The sequence below is a fragment of the Lactuca saligna genome, chromosome 4, assembly GCF_052625555.1.
Source record: "Lactuca saligna cultivar CGN05327 chromosome 4, ASM5262555v1, whole genome shotgun sequence".
Taxonomy (NCBI): Eukaryota; Viridiplantae; Streptophyta; class Magnoliopsida; order Asterales; family Asteraceae; genus Lactuca; species Lactuca saligna.
Window position 1 is genome coordinate 122570786 of NC_136420.1, and position 19160 is coordinate 122589945.

At 38.9% G+C, this 19160-nt stretch overlaps 1 protein-coding gene across 7 annotated transcripts; it reads left to right on the plus strand.

Annotated features, from left to right (window-relative positions):
* The first annotated feature begins 12378 nt into the window (after positions 1-12378).
* LOC145042717 (DExH-box ATP-dependent RNA helicase DExH5, mitochondrial-like) lies at positions 12379-17449 on the plus strand. 7 transcript variants are annotated; one of them, XM_078991188.1, is made up of 12 exons: positions 12379-12827; positions 13163-13293; positions 13617-13700; positions 14070-14675; positions 14921-14999; positions 15079-15346; positions 15436-15539; positions 15644-15747; positions 16128-16187; positions 16253-16379; positions 16472-16553; positions 17186-17449. In XM_078991188.1, exons 8-11 carry the CDS (start codon positions 15667-15669, stop codon positions 16510-16512), a joined length of 309 nt encoding a protein of 102 aa, XP_078847314.1. In that variant the 5' UTR covers positions 12379-12827; positions 13163-13293; positions 13617-13700; positions 14070-14675; positions 14921-14999; positions 15079-15346; positions 15436-15539; positions 15644-15666; the 3' UTR covers positions 16513-16553; positions 17186-17449. The 7 variants fall into 7 exon arrangements, 6 of the variants coding, with proteins under 6 accessions (XP_078847314.1, XP_078847311.1, XP_078847312.1 ...); XM_078991185.1 differs by adding an exon at positions 13781-13800 and having other exon boundaries at positions 12380-12827; positions 16253-16553; XM_078991186.1 differs by having other exon boundaries at positions 12380-12827; positions 15079-15154; positions 15247-15346; positions 16253-16553.
* Positions 17450-19160: the final 1711 nt, after the last annotated feature.

A 19160-nucleotide genomic window follows, 5' to 3' on the forward strand; every position in this document is an offset into this window, starting at 1 on the left:
ATTAGGCTTCGTCCTCGAAGCCTACGACAACTCATCTCCAAAAATACTCCCACAACACGCCACCTGGCCTTAACCGGACCAGGTCCCTCAAGGTATACCCGTCGAAACTCGAACTCACTTTCTCCTTCCTTGCGGTGTCCTGACCACCGTCTCAAACCGGGCACCGGCTTTACCCTCTGATAACCACACACAACAACTGAGTACCACCCATGATGCATCACTGCTCCAAATCACAACCATTACTCGACCCATATGAGCTATAAATAACTATGCACCACCCGATTCCCGATCCGAGTCCAACTCTATCCATTCCATGCTGCCAGAAAGACACACTCTTCAGAGAAACTCCCATGAGTTCTCTTCTTGCAATCGCATGCACATGCTGAACTAGCTCTAGCACCCTCGAGTTAGGAAACCCATCACTCTGACGACCCTCAAAACATCCCTCAGGATGAACCACTGATACACAAATCCTTTACCGAAATCAAGCTGGGAATCCAAAACTCCATATCTGCATCCCTTACGAGCCTCTTTAATTTACAGCCTCGGAAATCCCTTCTGCGACCCCAACAGACATCCCCTCATGATGTCATCCCAAACCGCCGCCGCACACGCTGCTCAATGACCACTGTCGGACCACTCTGATCATAACTCTACACTGCCGCTTTCACTTCCGTGAATTTGCACTCCCCTTCGGAATTACATTCCTCCCTCTTTCCTTACCAAGGAAAACCACTCGACCGCCTTGTCACCACGACAAGTACTACAGTGCTCACCCAACGCTACACTACCTCTTTATAGCGTAACCGCTATCCTATGCACCATACATACTCTGAATCCACCCGAGAAGACTCTCAAGTCCATGCACTACCTCCACTGATTGCGATCAATATCCCGGGGCCAGACCTTGCAACGCTATCATATCGTGACATACTCAATCCATTACCTCGCACCGATCTAATGACACATGCAGAGTCTTCAGCATGACTGGACCGCCTTACCAGATCTTCAGTCAAACTGGACCACTCTCATAACCTTCAACAGACCTGGACCGCCCTCCAGGGCCTTCAGTCTAGCTGGACCGTTCACCGACCCTTCGGCCTGACTGGTACGCCCATTGGCCTTCAGTCTATCTGGACCGCTCAACTAGCAATCAACATTCCGAGTTACCTCTCTGGTAAAACCTCCCATGCATACTGTTCTAGCCCCATAGGGGTTCCGAACTCTATCTCCATCATACATACTCGATCCCGACCTGATCCCAGGCCCTGCACAATCAAGCTCTTGGTCTGTATCCCGCCCCGCACGCCTGCCATTTACTCATACCAATCAATGCCCTTGGCTGACCGAGACACTACTGAATTCCATGCAGGTAAACAACCTTTCATACTCGTCGATCCTCCAGAGAACTCTCCAATTCTCCCCCACTTAAGGCACTGACTACCAACTTCCCGGTCGCTATCACCGACCTCCCAAGATAACCTTTCACAAAACCCACATTTACACTCAAACTGATTCCCACTAGCACTAGCAACCTTCGCAAAAACACATTTCCACACCGATCATCCCGCTCGAAAGGAACCCGATCTTCAAATATCCATTCCTCATACTGCAGATGCTACCCGACATTCAAATCAACGCCGCATCCACCAATGATCCTCACAAAAGATAACCAGCGAAAACCCGAAATACTAACCCATACCCATGCCAAACCCTCAAGGATCAACGGATACCAAAACGAAAACCACCCAACGAGACTAGCAGATAAACGATAATCCACAATAATCATAGTAAACAAGACAACAAGAAAGAAACATACCCGCAGCTACATCTGGCACTGCTCGAACCTCCTCCACTGCAAGCTGAAAAGCACGACCCTAAGCCCTTGGAGGCTCCGCTCCACCTTGACCTCCACCTGTGATCCTCAACGTGGCCGGTGCTGGAGCCTGCACCGGTCCTACAGCAAGCTGTGGACAGCTGGCCCTCACGTGTCCAACCTGATGACAATGATAACATATCCTCAAATCCTGAAACGGCACTGACTGCCGACAATCCCTCGCATAGTGTCCCTCCTTTTCGCACTTGCGGCATGTACCACTGGACCGACAAACTCTGGCGTGACCCCTCCCACACTTTCCACAAACGTGGCTACCCTGATCTCCCATCCTGGAATCAACGGTCTTAGACCATTTCGTCGCCGGCTGCGACTGAACCGGAGCTTGCCTCAGCTCACGCAACTGCAACTTAATCTCTAACTCACGCCGCCTGGCAGCCTCCTACAACTCCAACAAGGTCTCGCACCTCTTCGCGGACACAAACTGTCTGATGTCTCTCTTTAGCATACTCAGATATTGGGACATCTAAGCCTGCTCCGAAGCGAACTCAGGGCAAAACATTGCCCTCTCAGTAAACATCCTGGTGATTTCCGTCACTGACTCCGACTCCTGCTTTAGCTCAAGGAACTCCTAAGCCAACCTCTCCCTCTCGACCTGCATAACATAACGAGTGTTGAACATCTCTCTGAACTAATCCCAAGAAACCGCAGCCCTCTGCGCATCCAAATATGACCTCGTGGTTAACCTCCACCAATACTTTGCCCCGAGCCTTAACAGGTTCAGAGCGCACCTCACCCTCTGATCAGCAGGGCATGAACACGTGAAGAAACATCCCTCCACGTCTGATAACCATCTCGTAGCAACGATCGGATCCTAAACTCCATCAAAGGTGGGAGGCTTCGTATTATCGAAGTCCCGATACTGAAAACCTCTACTAGCTCCTCCCCCTGCCGCTGCTACAGCCGCTGTAGCCGTTGCGGCAACCGTCTCCATGAGAGCCGCATAGCGCTCATCAAAATACTCCACCATGGCGGTCTTGATCGACCCAAACAACTCCGGCAGCTCACCCCGAAACAGTGCAGCAACCTCATCATGCAGGATCTCACGAATCCTCGCATCCAACTCGTACGTACTCATCTGACCGACAACCTCGGGTGGTACGGACCCACCCGGAACTCCCTCTCCTGCTCCTGATCCTGACCCGAATCCACTCCCAGCGTGCCCTGAAATATCCATACTGAAAATAAACCACCAAAAATCTCAGACACTTCCCACTATCCCGGGAACCAACTCTCGACCCAACCCTAGAGGTCATGGTTTCCCTGATACGCATATGGGTCCTGTGCTTTCAGTAGTACGGGCCCATACTACCTTCCACACCTACCCATATTTGTATGAAGTACTTCCACAACACCCTAGCGAAAACATACATAACAACGCGCTATCCTCATAACTAGAGGAACACTAGAAATCTCTCACAAGAAAACCCTAGGCTAGCAGGCATCATAAATCAGGCAACACATCAAGAAATCCTGAAGATCCCTAGCTTAACTCTAGCATGCTGTTCTATCAAAGCCCAATAAAACAAATATGATGTATGGTATTTTGGGGTTACTTACTGGCTCCGGCTGATCGTACCTCCGCGTCCTCCTTTACTTATTTTGAAAACCATTTGAAATTCTCTTTTGAAAACCCTCCTCGATTTGAGACTGGAGTCACACAAGTGTTCCTCCAATTCACTCAAACCAAGGCTCTGATACCAACTTGTAACGACCGAAAAATCCAACCAATTTAAATTTTTCAAAAACAACCCGATTTCATTAAATTATTACAAAAAGGTTTTCAATACAAATCATTTAGAGTATTCTCATAATCACATTGCTACAAAATCATGAGTAGCGGTACGATCACGCCTTCGCCTTGCCACAGTCTCCTGAAGAACCTGAAAAACATTAAACCACAACTGTAAGCCCGAAAGCTTAGTGAGATACCCCCAAAATACCATACACATATACCATACACATAACATGCTATCTCATAACGAATCACAGAACAGCCATGCATATCGGGTCTACTGTGGGACTGGTCCGCCTTGTAGGGCCTTCAATCCACCTGGTCCACCCTCCGTGTCCAATCATGTCCCTCAAGTCTGTAGTGTGGTTGGTCCGCCCGCACTAGGCCTTCAACTCACCTGGTCCACTCTCTGAGACTACAGTATGACTGGTCCGCCCGCATCGGGCCTTCAGTCGGCCTGGTCCACTCTTCGAGCCTCGGCACGTCTGGTCCGCCCTCGTGGGGCCTACATCCTATCCGGACCGCTTGCTGGGCGTTCGGAATAACCGGTCCGCCCTGGGTATCTTGGCTTACAGCACGAAGCAGGACCCGCCTCAACCTAACTCCAGTCCAAACAACCATATGCACATAAACAAGCAATCACATAACAATTCATATTCAGGCAACCGATATAGCAGATCACATATCACAACATACTCTAACAGGATACCGACCTAACCGGTCACTAGCATAGCCTCACCCTACATACCAGGATACCGACCTTCACCAGGCCCCTAACGAATACCATCCTAACTACCAGGATGCAAACATATCAAAGCAATAACATAACAACAGATACCCGGATCTCAATCCGATAAAAGGGCCGGCCTTGGTGCCTTAGACCCTGTTGATATAGTGAGGATAACTCACCTCGAAATTGCCAGCTGAAAGGATAAGATCCCGCTGCTCCGAACTCCGACACAAACTCCTCCACTGAACACCAAAACACTCAACTCAATATATACCCTTAATTACCAAAATACCCCTGGAAGACAACTGGTCAACCTTGGACAAAGGCAAAGTCAACCCCGGACTGACTCTTCTCACCGAGTCAACCCGATGACTCGCCGAGTCCCTATGCTCAGAACTTCCCTCAATCCGAGACCCAACTCGCCGAGTCACCCTGAGACTCGCCGAGTCCAACAACTCTGAGTCCACTCGCACCCAACTCACCGAGTCATCCCTTGACTCACCGATTCTCGACTCAACCAGAAAATATTGGGACTCTTCGACAAGACTCGTCGAGTCCAAGAACAGACTCGCCGAGTCTAAGGCTATCTTCAACCTACTCACCGAGTTGTTCATCCAACTCGTCGAGTTCTAGCTCATCTTCAAGCAACTCGTTGAGTCCACCCATGTGACTCGCCGAGTACCACCGATCTGAATCCATACAGAAGCATTCCAGGCCATGCAATTGATCCAAAACATAGATATAGCCTCCTACAATCCATCCATCACGTAAAGTGGCAAACTTTACGTGAATCCAAAGAGATCTAGGCCTTATTCACTTTAGAGCTAGGGTTTGGGACATGATGGCTTCACTAAGCACTCAAACACAGGGACTTTAATGCTCTCTAGGCCTTCCCCATCCCAGATCTGAGGTAGCAACCTCAGATCTAACCTCCAAACTCTAAAACATACCAAGATAAGCTCCCCATAAACCCCAAAATGATGAATCCATATGAGTGATAGCCCAAGAACGAGATATTACCTCAAAGGAATGCCCCAACTGCAATGAAACTCGAATCCAAGCAAAGCCCTTTGATCCAAGCCTCGTCTCCTTCAAGATTTCTTCAACAAACACCTCCCCAAGCTCCAAATGCATTCCAATCTTCCACAATCACGCTTTCTAGGGTTTCTAGACTTCAAGGGGGATCAAAGAGGCTGGGGAGAGGATATAATGTTCTTTAAATAGGGCTCATTCCCCGGATTTAGGGTTTTCTCCACTCAGCACCTACTCGCCGAGTCCATCTTTGGACTCGCTGAGTAGGCCACTTGACTCGCGACCAAAGTCGCGACCCTACTCGCCGAGTCCATCCATGGACTCGCCGAGTTGCCCTTTAAAATTTACACTTTTAGTCCTTTAACTCTCTCTTGCTATTCCGGGATGTTACAACTTGACGATTCCTATTATTGGACTAGATAAGTTGGTTCATTTGGTGATGAACTTGATAAGTCCAGTATTCGACTCCACGAGTTGGATCATCAGTTGATAGTTTTTTGGGTTTTTGGCTAAAATTGGATTAGGTTCATTACCACAAACTGTTTTGGCTCATAAAATTCGATTTTATTGATAAGGTAATGATTATCCTCATCCAATTAAATGATAATTGTCAAATTTTAAGAAAATTACTAGTTTATATGATAAAGCTAATTATTTGTAATTTTTGATTTGAAGATAACTTGCTAAGAGGGTTGCATTAGGTTAAATTGGTAAAAGATAAATAATATGATTATTTTATTAGTTTACAAATTTGATCTAAATGTTTTGAAGAGTTACAAAACTTTTCTTCAAGTTATGGAATTCAAAAAGTTTTTTTAAGAGTTACAAAACTTCTCATAAAGTTTTGGAATTCAAAAGGATTAAAGAGTTACAAAACTTGCCCTCAAGTTTTGGAATTTTAAAAGTCTCTTTTATGAAACATTGAATTCTAAAACATCTAGTACTTTGAAAAGATTTCAAAAGGTGCAACTCTTGGTTTCATAACTTACAAAAATTAATTGAATAGTTTTAATTTTGTATTTTTATATTTAGAACCTTGATGTTTTTTAATAGTTCAAATTACACCTTATGGACTTTATTAAATTAATTAAAGTGTTTAATTAAAAGAGAATTAATAAATCCATAATGATATGGTTTCAGTTTAACTAAATTAAAAGTCTAATTTATTAATAGTTTAAACCATCTAGTATTGTAAATGTATAAAATACAACCTTATACAATATAAAATTAAAAGGTATAATATATTATATATGTATAAGTAAAAGGTTAATCTTACCGTTAGTAGGCCTCATTAACGAAGCTGGTCTATAAGGGATGTTTAAGGAAATTGCCTATAAAATGGTGATTGAATGGGTATCCACTCTTACCACCGCACTCTTGACTAGCGGAGGGTTGTTAGCCAAACGGATAGGATAGGACAAAAACTTCCATTAAAAGTTTAATGAAAATACAAAGTAACTAAACACTTATATTGATTCCCAAATCTTAGTTACTTTAGGAAAAATGTGAATTTGATGCTAATCCATGAAATTGCACATTACACCTTATTGGTCAGTTAATGGAGTGTGTGTGGTTAACTGACACACTAATATGGACTAATGAAGGGTGGCAATGGGTAGCTCATAGTTTGTCATAGATCAATGGAGCGTGTGTGGTTAACCAACACATTGATTAGGTGATAAATGACTTCGAGAGTACCAAGCTAATTTGCATGGTTATTCACACCTTGTTTGTGATCCTCGGCATCTCAATCACAAATTTGAAGGGCATAATCGAGATTAAACATGACATTGAAAAGTTCAATGAATCTCAAAAGATCTAGGAGTTTCCTTTAAAACATAATTCGCTTTAAAAAAATTATTTTCATGGTGGAATTGGTAAATCGTCATTTACCTACCGACAAATAGTTTACAATTGGATTACAACATCCCTCTTCCGAATTGCAAATTATTGTGTTGGGTTCTAGCCTTAATATTTCATTTGGGTTTTATATTAAGGAATTAAATTAACTAAACTTGAAATTCTCCCTTGTAGAAGTCTAGTTCTGACAACTATGGTCTTCTCGAATCTTTTGGAAAAAGTTTTCCTCATAAAGGTAATGTTCCTAGAAATCATACTTCACTTCCTCCACCTCCTCCAATAATTCTCCCTGGCCGACATGTTCGTTGACTTGAAAAGTTCAAGGTCACTCAAACCCTATTGGCAAGCAAACACCAAGATGGAAGGTCTGTGTGTGCACATGTTTTGGAGATGAAGTTACACATTGACATGCTTAGGAGTCGTGTCAAGAAAGTTGGTTGTTGACTTGGTTCTTTAATCACTTCCCGAGTAATACAGTTAGTTCATTAAAGATTACAATATGACACACCACGAGGTAGCCCTTAATTATCTAACCTATTTGCTTATTGTTGCTGAATCAAAAATGATTTGGTGTAATAGTAAAACAAATTTGATTAGAAGATCTACTTCCCAAACTTCCATGGAATTGACAATGGAAACATTGGAAGTCCAGAAAAGATTTCTCTTCCCAATGGAAAGGGAAGGACTAAGTCTGAGATTGTCCCCAGTGCCATTCCGAAAGAATCTATTTGCTTCTACTTCCAAGAGAAGGGGCACTCGTGTTAGGGTACAAAGTTTTCCATGAATGACCTTGTAATGTTTGACTTTTGTAAAACCCACTTGCATGTGGAGTATTAGCCTTGTGACACATGAGAGATAGAGAGTGAGAGAGAGACATGTAAACACCTCTATAAATAGTGGGTTCATACCACTTATAGAGGTGTGCTTGAGAGATGTAAAAGTGAGTGTGTAAGTGTGTGTTATTTATGTAGTCTAGATCTAGATCCTTTTTGTAACACCATATACAATCAATACATCTCTTAAACACCCAAATCACCATGTTCAATTATGCAAGCTTTAATTCCGCATGCCAAACCATGTTCTTATGTCACTACAATTGGTATCAGAGCGGGTCTTCAAGATCAAGGTGATTTTTAAAGAACGATTCTCGGTTTGGCAATTTTTTTCACAATTTGAGAAATTTTGGGGAGTCTCTCTCTATGATCTCTCTTAATTTCATTGAATTCATGCGTTACGTTTTTTATTTGTGATCGTGTGACTCGTTGGATCAAATTTTCTTTGAAAAACTCATTTGTTGTGATCCAATAAATTTTTTTTATCAAATCCCGATCCACTCTCATAATCGTTTTTTTGATTTGATTTTCAAATTGAAAATATGAATTTGAATCAAAATCTAGCTTGTAATGAATTAAATCAAGTGAATGTTATTGTTCATACTGTTCATTTCGATCAAATAATTTGAAGAGACTAGTCCAAAATCTTGATCTAAACAAATGGAACCAAATCACATGTGTGTTACTGTTCATCATCCAGATTTTTAGCCCATAATGTTATTTTTATCCGATATCTTTACTTGAGCCCAAATGATTCTCCAAAACCAATTCGATTATCTGCTTGTGTCGTCCTTTTGCATCATACGCATAGATCAATTGTACACCTGGTCAACATAAGCAGTATCCAAGTTCTTATGTATCGATTTATTCTCGTAATCCTTGCAAATTGATTATTTTGTTTGAGTTTTTAAACTTGTGAATCGGTTTTACTTTATGTGATTCAAAACCGATAATGATCAAGTTATCTTTAAGAAATCAATTTTGTTCAAACCGTGTGTGGAAGACGACAACTAAATCTTTGAGTTTGAACAAATTGATCAATAATTTTCAAATTCTTGTCAAGAACATGTATATAATAGGTATTTGAACACTTTTTGATCTGAAATTTGGTGTTGGATTCCTTGATTTCGTGTTTACTGATCTTTGACTTTGAAAAGTCAAACTGTGAAATAGTCAAAGATGGAATTCAAGAGGTGAATCAGTGAACTGTACGCTGAAATTGATAGTTACAAGTTGTTTTAGAGTTGAAAGAATCAAAATCTAGCCTGATTTGACTCTAATTTCGAATTTGGAAGAGTCAACATTCTTGATGACGAACTCTATTTAAGTCGGTGGGTGATGTTTGGAGTCGATTTGATGATCATAGTGTTAATTGACAATTTGGTTTGGGAATCGATGATTTGGGATCTATATTTGTGAATCAAAGGATCGAGTTGCTGTGATGAAAAAGCGAATTCGTGGTTCACTGGAAATCGTTATTTGACGTCAAATAACGAACAGATGATGTATGTCGGTTGTTGATTTGGATCAACTGGGAAGCAAGGTTTGTTAGTGGATATGTGATAATCGAATGGTTGATCTGAAAATGCGAATCGATAGTCAATGTATGTTGTTGTCGATCGATGCGAAGTCAGAATTGATTAATTTCCATAGTCGTGATTTGGGTCTCAATTGAGTTCGCATATGAAGATGATTGGGGTTGGATTTTGGCATATGAGTGAATGAAATCAATGAGAAATTTTTTGTAGCAAAGGCAGTGAATATCAAAATCGGGTTCGCATAAGGTACTTTGGTCAATTCGCATGTAAGGTCAAGAATGTTTGCACATAAGGTCACAATTTGTTCTTTGGGGTTAGTTGAGTTAGAGATGCGAAGGCTTTGTATTCTAAATTAGATGATTGGGTTTGAAGGTCAAAGTGTTTCGTTCGCATCCATGTTTCAGTATGCGAAGAATTTGACAACGTGCGAAGCGTTCCCTGTTATAATTCGTTCATTGAAGAAGAAAACAAATATTTTCGAATTGGGTCCCTGATCTTTTCACGAAATGACACAAATGGTCCTAGATCAAATTGATGGTATAAGTTTGTGAAGAATGTAGAAATTTCAAAATAAATCCCTACAGTTCAAAATTTTGTTAGATTATACCCAATTTCGCAAATGGGTAATAAAAGTTGAGAAATTGCAGAATTTTCAGTTCTGGTCCCTACAGTTTGTGCGAATTTACGCTTTATGCCCGGTTTCGCAAATGGGCTACAGTTTCGCATTTTTGGCTGTATTTGGCGCAACGGGTCACTGCATAATTTTGAAATTGACAATTTCTACCCATTTTTGAGAAATTTTGTCAAAGGCAATCCGTGAACGACAATAAAATTGAATATTTTTTGGGTTTTCCGGATTGAAGCACAAAGTTTATGCCACATGTTAAGGGGGAGTTTTGACACGAAAAATCCGAATAGAGCACGTTCTTTTTCCTTGGAGTTTTATAATCAAATTTCGATTATAAAAAGGGGGAGAAGTTTTATATGGAAATTCGAACTTGAATTTTTCATATTACGCGGATTTGAAGACCGAAGTGATCTTGAAGTTTTGAAGCGTACAAGATGATGCAAATTGGAAGTTCGGAAGTGATGTATTTGAAATGGGTTTGGTTTCATTGAATATTTTTGGGTTGTGTTTTTATGTGCAACTTTAGGGTGATTATATGGAATTTGGAATACTCTTGATCATTCGTTGTTGCTCGGATTGTATTGTCTCACATCCTAGAGCCTAAATTGAAGAATCATGGAAGAATTGAAGATTAAAGTTCGTGTCGACATGTGTCACCTTTGAGGCTCGGACCGCGTAGTTGCTCGAATTTGGAAGATTTAAAGTGGGTCATTCATTCCTAACTTTGAGGGAGAGAATGTTAGGGTACAAAATTTTCCATGAATAACTTTATAATGTTTGACTTTTGTAAAACCCACTTGCATGTGGAGTATTAGCCTTGTGACACATGAGAGATAGAGAGTGAGAGAGAGACATGTAAACACCTCTATAAATAGTAGGTTCATACCACTTGTAGAGGTGTGCTTGAGAGATATAAAAGTGAGTGTGTAACTGTGTGTTATTTATGTAGTCTAGATCTAGATCCTTTTTGTAACACCATATACAATCAACGCATCTCTTAAACACCCAAATCACCATGTTCAATTGTGCAAGCTTTAATTCCGCATGCCAAACCATGTTCTTATGTCACTACAACTGGATGTGAAGCTTCCATATCTACCTAAAGGACCACAAGGATGGTAAAGTCAAAATGTTTGATTCTGCTTCAAGTAAGTCCACTATTTAACTCTATTAAGTTCCTATTTTTAGATTCTTAATACATGATGTGATGAGATTGCATTTTGATGTTTCGTAGGATCAATGAATAGAAAGGAAGCTTAAAGGAAAAGCATGTTGAGTCTGATGGCGAAGAGATGGATTTCGATCGCATGGTTTGATGAATGGATTTTTAAGCTGCTACTTAGGAGTTATGATAGATTTCTTAGAAATATGTAGTAACATAGGTTTAATTAATTTGTATTTGCATTGTAAGGACAAGTTTTTTGCATTTTATAAATAAAGAAAAATTTGATTTTATCTTATTTTATATTTCCTCGCAATGGCATTTGTGAAAATTAATGTTTGTATGTATCTATTTTTAGCAATATCGATTTGATTCTTTCGTTTGGTAGTGTCTAAATTTACCAAACAAGGAAAGATTCTCATCACCAAGTTTCAGTTGGACGGAAACTTGGAATCATGCAACTTGTATTGTATGATGAATAGGAACCTTCATATTTGGGAAATTAAGACTAATTCCTTGTTCACATATAGATGTGAGTCAAGTGAATGACTAAGGGATGTAGTACACATTGTTGTGCACTGGTCCAGGTCCAACACAAAGAACGATAAGACTATTCGTCATGCTTTACTAAATGTTTGGTAAACATGGTTATGCTTACAAGATTAAGTATAATTCTGGATCATTGAAAAAGTTTAATGTATAGTCACTACTAGAAAAAAGACCTTTAATGATGCGCAAACAATGACACTCGCTGATAGAGGATGCGCATTTGTGGGTGCCCTAAAAATAATGTTATCTCTCTTAAAATTTAAAGGATTTAAAACACGCATTTTTGCGTGCCCTGGAATTAGTGTCTAAAAAAACATGGAGGGCACCTATAATAAAACGTGTGTCGTTTAAGGGTGTCGCTTTATAAATTTTAATAGCAGCGCGTTCCATCAGGAGGGAAAAATGAAATCCCAATTACTTAAAAACCCCGCCTCCCCTTTTTAGGGCTTTTTTCAAGAACTTGCCCCGCCTTCCTCTACTGCACGTTCTTTCTTCTACATCTCCACCGCCCGATCACTCTATCTTTCCCTTCTCTTTGCAAATCCTAAGTTGGTGCCTTCACCATCGAACCCAAGGATCTGAGAGTCTGGAGTACGATTGATGATATCCAATCACCGGCGACTCTATAATAATTCTTTCTCATACTCGAACCCTAGATCTCGCCTCCTTCCATTCTACATCTCTATGGCGACCACGACTTAACAGAAACTCCACCATTCCACATCTCATACTCGAACCCTAGATCTCGCCTCCTTCCGTTCCTATATCCTTTTGGCACTTACCGATTCTTGTCCCTTCCCCGAGACAAACGTCGGTCACCTAAACTCAAATCCTCTAAGGATACCTGCTCCACCATTTTATTTAAGGTGATTTCATTTTCGAGATTTGATTATGTGAGCCCTAATTTGTATTCAGTTTTTATTTTTCTATCAAGATCACATGGTTTGATTTGTGTAAGAGTTTTTTCTGATTTGGGTGGTTTGTCTTTCCAAATTTTTGTTAAAAGTCATTTTATTATTTAAATATACAATCAAGTACTTTCCCATAATATTTTGAATACGCAAGTTCTTCCAATCGCTTCTTGTTGTTATCGGAAGTTCAATCAAATATGTATATATCGCAAGTTCTTCCAATCACTGCTTGCGCACGTTTTTATGAAAATAAATGAGAGTGAAGCACTTTTTCCTCTTTAAATCAGCAGAGCACGATTCCTTCTGTTTCACCTGTTCGACACTTCCCTACGCTGCCACTTCTCTCCTCCTCACTGCGACCACAAGAGCATCATCTCGTCTTCCCAATCACGCCTTCCTCATTGTAAATTTAGTTAAGAAGGTACAAGATTTCCTCAAGTAATTGATCAATCTCTTCATCTCTTCTTCAATCCAATTTTCTGTGGATTTTTTTGTTATGGTTTTGTAGTTCTTCATTCGGCCTTCATCTAGTGTTTTTTTAATTCGCTTCCAAATCTTCATTGTTTCTCATTATCTGATATGAATCCTCCTTTCCTTTCTTTCTATTTCTTTGTTGATGATTCCATTTGTGGTTTGTAAGTGCACATAATGTGTTCGATGTATTGCCTCATTGACATTCCTTATGGTTTTTGACTTAAATTTCTGTTCTGATCCTTACCTGTCGGTTTATATCTCGATTTGCAGCGGACCAGCTTTTGGAGATGCAGAAATAGACAGAGCATCATTGAAGATTGGAGAAAAGATTGCATCTGGATCATGTGGTGATTTGTACGTGTACACTGTTTGTTTCCAATTGCATTCCTAATTCTTACAAGTATCTTAATATCAGTTATTTTGTTTGTTGAAAGATTCCATGGAGAGTACCTTGGTGAGCATGTTGCTGTCAAGATTCTTAGATATGAACATTTAAATGATGAAACATTGGGGAATGAATTCTCTCATAAAGTAGTAGATCCAGTCTTTATTTATTTATTTGCATTTAAACATAACTAATATAAGGAAGGGTAAAGGGTGTACCATGAAGCCTCATCTCTCTGTTTGAGTCTTATCTCCATTTACATGTTAGGAAGCTGTTAATGGTAGAAAATGAAACATAATTAAATTTTATTTATAATTTTTTTTATTGTTTTATGACAGGTGTGAGTGTGAAGAAGGATGTGATCGTGACAATCTCTTCTTGTGCATGGTTTGCTATGAATCAGATGGTGAAATTGAGGCTCTACGTGAATGGCTGGAAGATGATGATGCAAAAGAGAAACAACTGAAAGAAAACATTAAAAAATGGCAAAGGAACAAATCCAATGATTTAAATGATGATCACATTGTGGGTCAAGTTGCACTTCAGTGCAGGTCATCGGTTCATTCCACAAATGTAAGGGCAGAAATGGAATAGAAATTTGGGGAAATATTCCAGTGTGAGTGTTTGGAATTAGTGGGACCTACTTGAAACCATTGTTTTTCATGCCACTACACATTTTCAACTAATTAGCAACTCATCAGTGTGAGACTGAGGGTATAATTGGAAAAAAACCGTGTGAAGTTCATGGGGGTATAGTCGGAAATAACTGCTTGTCTTTACCAAAATTAACTGGGAAAGCTTATGAAATTCTTCAGTTTCTTAAAATAATTTTTGTGGATATTAAAGCTGATCTTCCGGATGAATCTTTTAGACCTTTAAGAAAAGACCCCTTCAGGCTACGGATTTGGCATGCGTTTCTAAAATCAGCGAAATAAATTAATGAGGTAAGCTTGTTAAAATTATCGTTTTGCCCTTGTTTTAACTTTTTCAATGACTTTTTAGAGTAAAATACAATTTTGGCCCGTGAGTTGCACACCTTTTTATCAGTTTTAGTCCCCTGAGTTGCACACCTTTTTATCAATTTTAGGGTAAGCATTTATTTTTTACATCTACAACTCTAGTTTGCCCAAATAGATTATGTATGCAATATATGGTAATAATGTTTGGAACATTACATATTTACATTTAGGTTTACAATATCCAAGGATGACACAGTTATTCTTGATGGGGTTGGCGACAAAAAAAGAATTGAAGAAAGATGTGAACAGGTATTACAGTAGCTTTTTAACAATATATTTAATTTATGTACCTGAGCTTCCTAACATGTACTATTTTGTGTTTCTACAGTTGAGATCATCAATTAAATTGAGCACTTCTGATTATGATAAGGAGAAGCTCCAAGAGAGATTAGCAAAAAATTCTGGTGGTGTTGCCGTTTTGAGGGGACGATTCTTATTTTTGTTTTATTTCTAAATAATTTTTTTATGTAAATGATGTGTTGCTGTGATTGGTCAGATTGGCGGAGCGAGTGAAGCTGAAGTTGGTGAGAAGAATGATAGAGTTACTGATGCTCTAAATGCTACAAAGACTGCAGTTGAAGAAGGAATTGTGCCAGGTAGATTAAATCATGTCCACACATGCTATTTACTAAGTATTTATTTTTAATTGTGATAATGATATCAAAAAATATACAATATAATATAGGTGGTGGTGTTGCTCTTCTATATGCTTCAAAGGAGCTTGATAATCTTATTACAGCTAATTTTGATCAGAAGATTGGTGTTCAAATAATTCAAAATGCTCTCAAGGTAATTCCCCCATCTTCCTAATAAAAAGCAGCTAGCAGTGTAGTTTTATTGTATATCTATTTTTGTTGCTGATATTTTATTGTTTATTGATTTTGTATGTGAAGGCACCGGTACACAGTAGCTGCGAATGCAGGAGTGGAGGGTGATGTTGTTGTTAGGAAACTATTGGAGCAAGATAACCCCGACCTTGGATATGATGCTGCTAAAGGTTCTCTTTTTCTGTCTCTTTGTTAAAAATATAAAATTTTCTTTTTGTTACAGTCAGTAATCATGATCAGTTGCAAGTCACAAGTAGATGAGCTGAGAACTGTAAAGGACTACTGGAATTTACTTGTGTACACTAACTTTAGAGGCTATAGTCCAAAGACATGGGATTCTATGTGATGCTGGAATCCTGATTGCATGAATTCATGGGATTCAATCTCATTGAGTTTCTACTATTGAGTATATGTGGGAGTGAAAAGCAAGGGGCAGTTTTGGTATTTATGATTAAGTGGGATGACATAAGTTATTAGAAGGAAAAGTCATTTTCCTTTTTGTTTTTAAACAATTTCTTTATAAATAATAACTCGCTTTTGTTGACATCAGCATAATGAAAATTCATTCTTGCTGAAAAACGTGGCGGATGGTCAGGTGCTTTTACACTCGGTAAGTTTGTTTTTCTAAATTCTTATAGTTTTTTTTAATCTGAATTTGTTTTTTTAATGCTATAGAACTCGGTTAATTCCCGGGCTTTGAGAATTCCATTCCCGTGGTTGGTCTTTAATGAGAAGATCAAAGCGAACTCTATTTTTCTCCTGGATATGACTGTTGTTTCCGATTCCGTCATGCTACTGTTTGGTAGAAGCATCTCAAAAGGCGATATAGAGAGTCTATTACCTTTTCTTACTCCATTCCTTTTTGATTCCATTCCATTTCATGATTTGAAACAGGATGGGCACTTGAAAATGTTGGGAGGATACAAATAATTTAAATCTCTTACCTCTTATCATGCTTGTTCTCCTCATATCAAAAGTAAGTTTTTTCTTTTATTTTGCTTACAAGTTACAATTAGAATTACATTGATGAGTACAACAAGTTTTAGTTTTGAGTTTTGAGTTTTGACCATTTACCTTCCTTAGGCTGTTGGTGAAAGTTGACAGGTTTGTAACTTTGTCACTTCACTCGTGTGGTGAAATTTGTTGATGTAGCCGCTATTATGAGGACTAACAATCACAATGGCTTCCCTATATGTCTGTCATTTTCCATTTCCTCTTCCCTTAAAGAAAAAAAAGTTAGAAGTTACATCTCTACAATAACAACACATGACATTTAGGTTGTAGATCAGTCACGAAGTGGAGAAACAATGGTAATAGGTCTTATCTTGCGCATGTATAATTATAAACAATAAAATCTTAAACCCTAAACAATTATTTTGTTAGCAGTAGCAGGCAGGCTTAAGAAGTTTATATGTTTGTGATACAATCACTTATTGGTACTTCTACAGTCGAAAGTAGATTTTCAGCATAGCCCATCAAGTAGGTAGATAAGTACTTCATTGGGCATTCTAATCTTTTAGGCTGAGAGGGCATTATTTCATTTATAAGACTTTTGCATAGATAGACAGTTAATATGAACCTGATGGATGTCTGATTTGCAATTTGCAGGCACAGTCTTAGCGACTTTGTGAAGCCTATTTCTAGTAAAGGACTATCCATATCTGATATCCATCTAACTCCAGATGATTTGGAAGCTTTGGAGGAAACGAGACTCAAGAAAAAGTAAACACATAGAGAGTTGTTGGCACATAGTAAGCTAGATGATGCAATTGTATATAAATGAGTTCATTTTTTTTATAACATTTACTCACTTTTGGAATAATTATTTGTATGACATATTAGTGAAATGAATTATCTTTGTTATTTATGGTATTTTATTTTGTATTGTGAGAATTTTAATGTATTATTTAATTTAAAAATTAGTAAATCTATAAATAATACTTTTTTTAAACATTTAAAATTATGATACGCAAAAATGTGTGTCATCTTCATTTATGACATGGCCTTTCTTGACAAGGGCTTTCTTGATACGCATTGCGTGTCATTAACACGCGCGTCGTAAGGTTACGACACACCAATGTGTGTCGTCTTCCTTTATGACAGGGCCTTCCTTGATACGCATTGGGTGTCGTAAACGCGCGTCGTAATTGCGCGTTGTAAATGAGCGTCGTAAATGCGCGTCGTCTATAGACGACGCGCAAAAGCGCATCGTCTCTCTTTATGACAGGGCCTTCCTTGACGCGCATTTGCGCGTCGTCTGAGCCTTTTATGACGCGCAATGAGCGTCGTAAAAGGCTGTTTTTCTAGTAGTGAGTAGAACGAATAGGAAGAATCAATTAGGCAGAAAGATAAAGTTTTCTCCAATCTGAATGGAACGGAGAGTACTTGAGTATTGTGTTTTATGATCATCTTGATGATTATGAAAGCCATATCACAAGTAATTGTCTAAGGGCACCTTAGTGCACTTGTATGGCTAAGAAAAGGAATCGGGAATTATTGAAATGATTAAGGTGAATCATACTTCATTCCAAAATCAAGTCTTAGAGTCATACTATGAGATTGTGCCATGAGTGACATGTCTTAAGTAGGTTTATAACACATTATAAAATGTGGAGTAGAAATGTTTTCTTACTCTTGCACATTTTTAAAATGGTAGTTGTGATGTCTTGGATATAACAAAGACCAATTAAGACCAATTGTATGAAGTGTTTACTTAATGAGAACATGCACTAACTCTTGAATATTTGGTTGTCAAAGAATGTATCTTGACAAGAGAATCTTATATGTCAAGAAGTTAGTGGGAGTCTTAAAGATCTTGAAAGGTTTCAAAGAACTAATCAAGAATAAAAAAATTGTTTATCACTAGCACACGACTTGAGGTTTGTAACCTATCGTGTTGACATATTCTTGTTTCTATGCTCATTCCAGTTAAAGTTGACTATGCACGTGAGTTCTCAATTGTTTCCATAAGGCAAAGCACCTTAATCAGTGAAAGTTCATTGATTAGTAAGGGTGATCTGCTCAACAACTTGTTAGACATGGTAGGCCCTCGTGCTGCCAAGTGGCAGGAAATTAAGATTGAACAAGTTTTGTCCATATGAGTTTGAATTTGTCAAAGACCTTATCTTATGATAGTGGTTGGAAATGAAAGATTCACATGGATAGGAACACATACACCATTAAATCTAAGTGACAAAGGTTTCTCTCCAATTCATGAAAATGATTATGAGGAAACGCTTTCACTAATAATATTTTGAGGAGATAGCAGTTGTGTTAATAGCGTTCTCAAATTCGATTATGATTATGACATCCCTCTTCATAGTTCAAATTATGAGAAATGGCAAATAGTTTGAATATTCGGGACTTATTGTTATAAGTTATGAAATAGTTTAGACACACATATGAGCTTTCTAATAAAAGGTGTATGAGCTTAGATAAAGAGTTATCGAAGCATCTCGTATAACAAATATGGATTTCTAGGTACATGTCAAAGCTAGTGGAAGCATAATTGTTATGCTAATAGGAATGTAATTATCATGATAGTGGGAGCATGATTATTATGTGAAGTGTTGCAAGTTAGAAA

Coding starts and splice junctions, on each gene's coding strand:
- LOC145042717 (XM_078991184.1), top strand. CDS start 15,667: ATGCAGGAGTGGAGGGTGATGTTGTTGTTAGGAAACTATTGGAGCAAG. Junction 15,748..16,127: donor TGGATATGATGCTGCTAAAG/GTTCTCTTTTTC, acceptor TGTTGACATCAG/CATAATGAAAATTCATTCTT. Junction 16,188..16,252: donor GTCAGGTGCTTTTACACTCG/GTAAGTTTGTTT, acceptor TTAATGCTATAG/AACTCGGTTAATTCCCGGGC.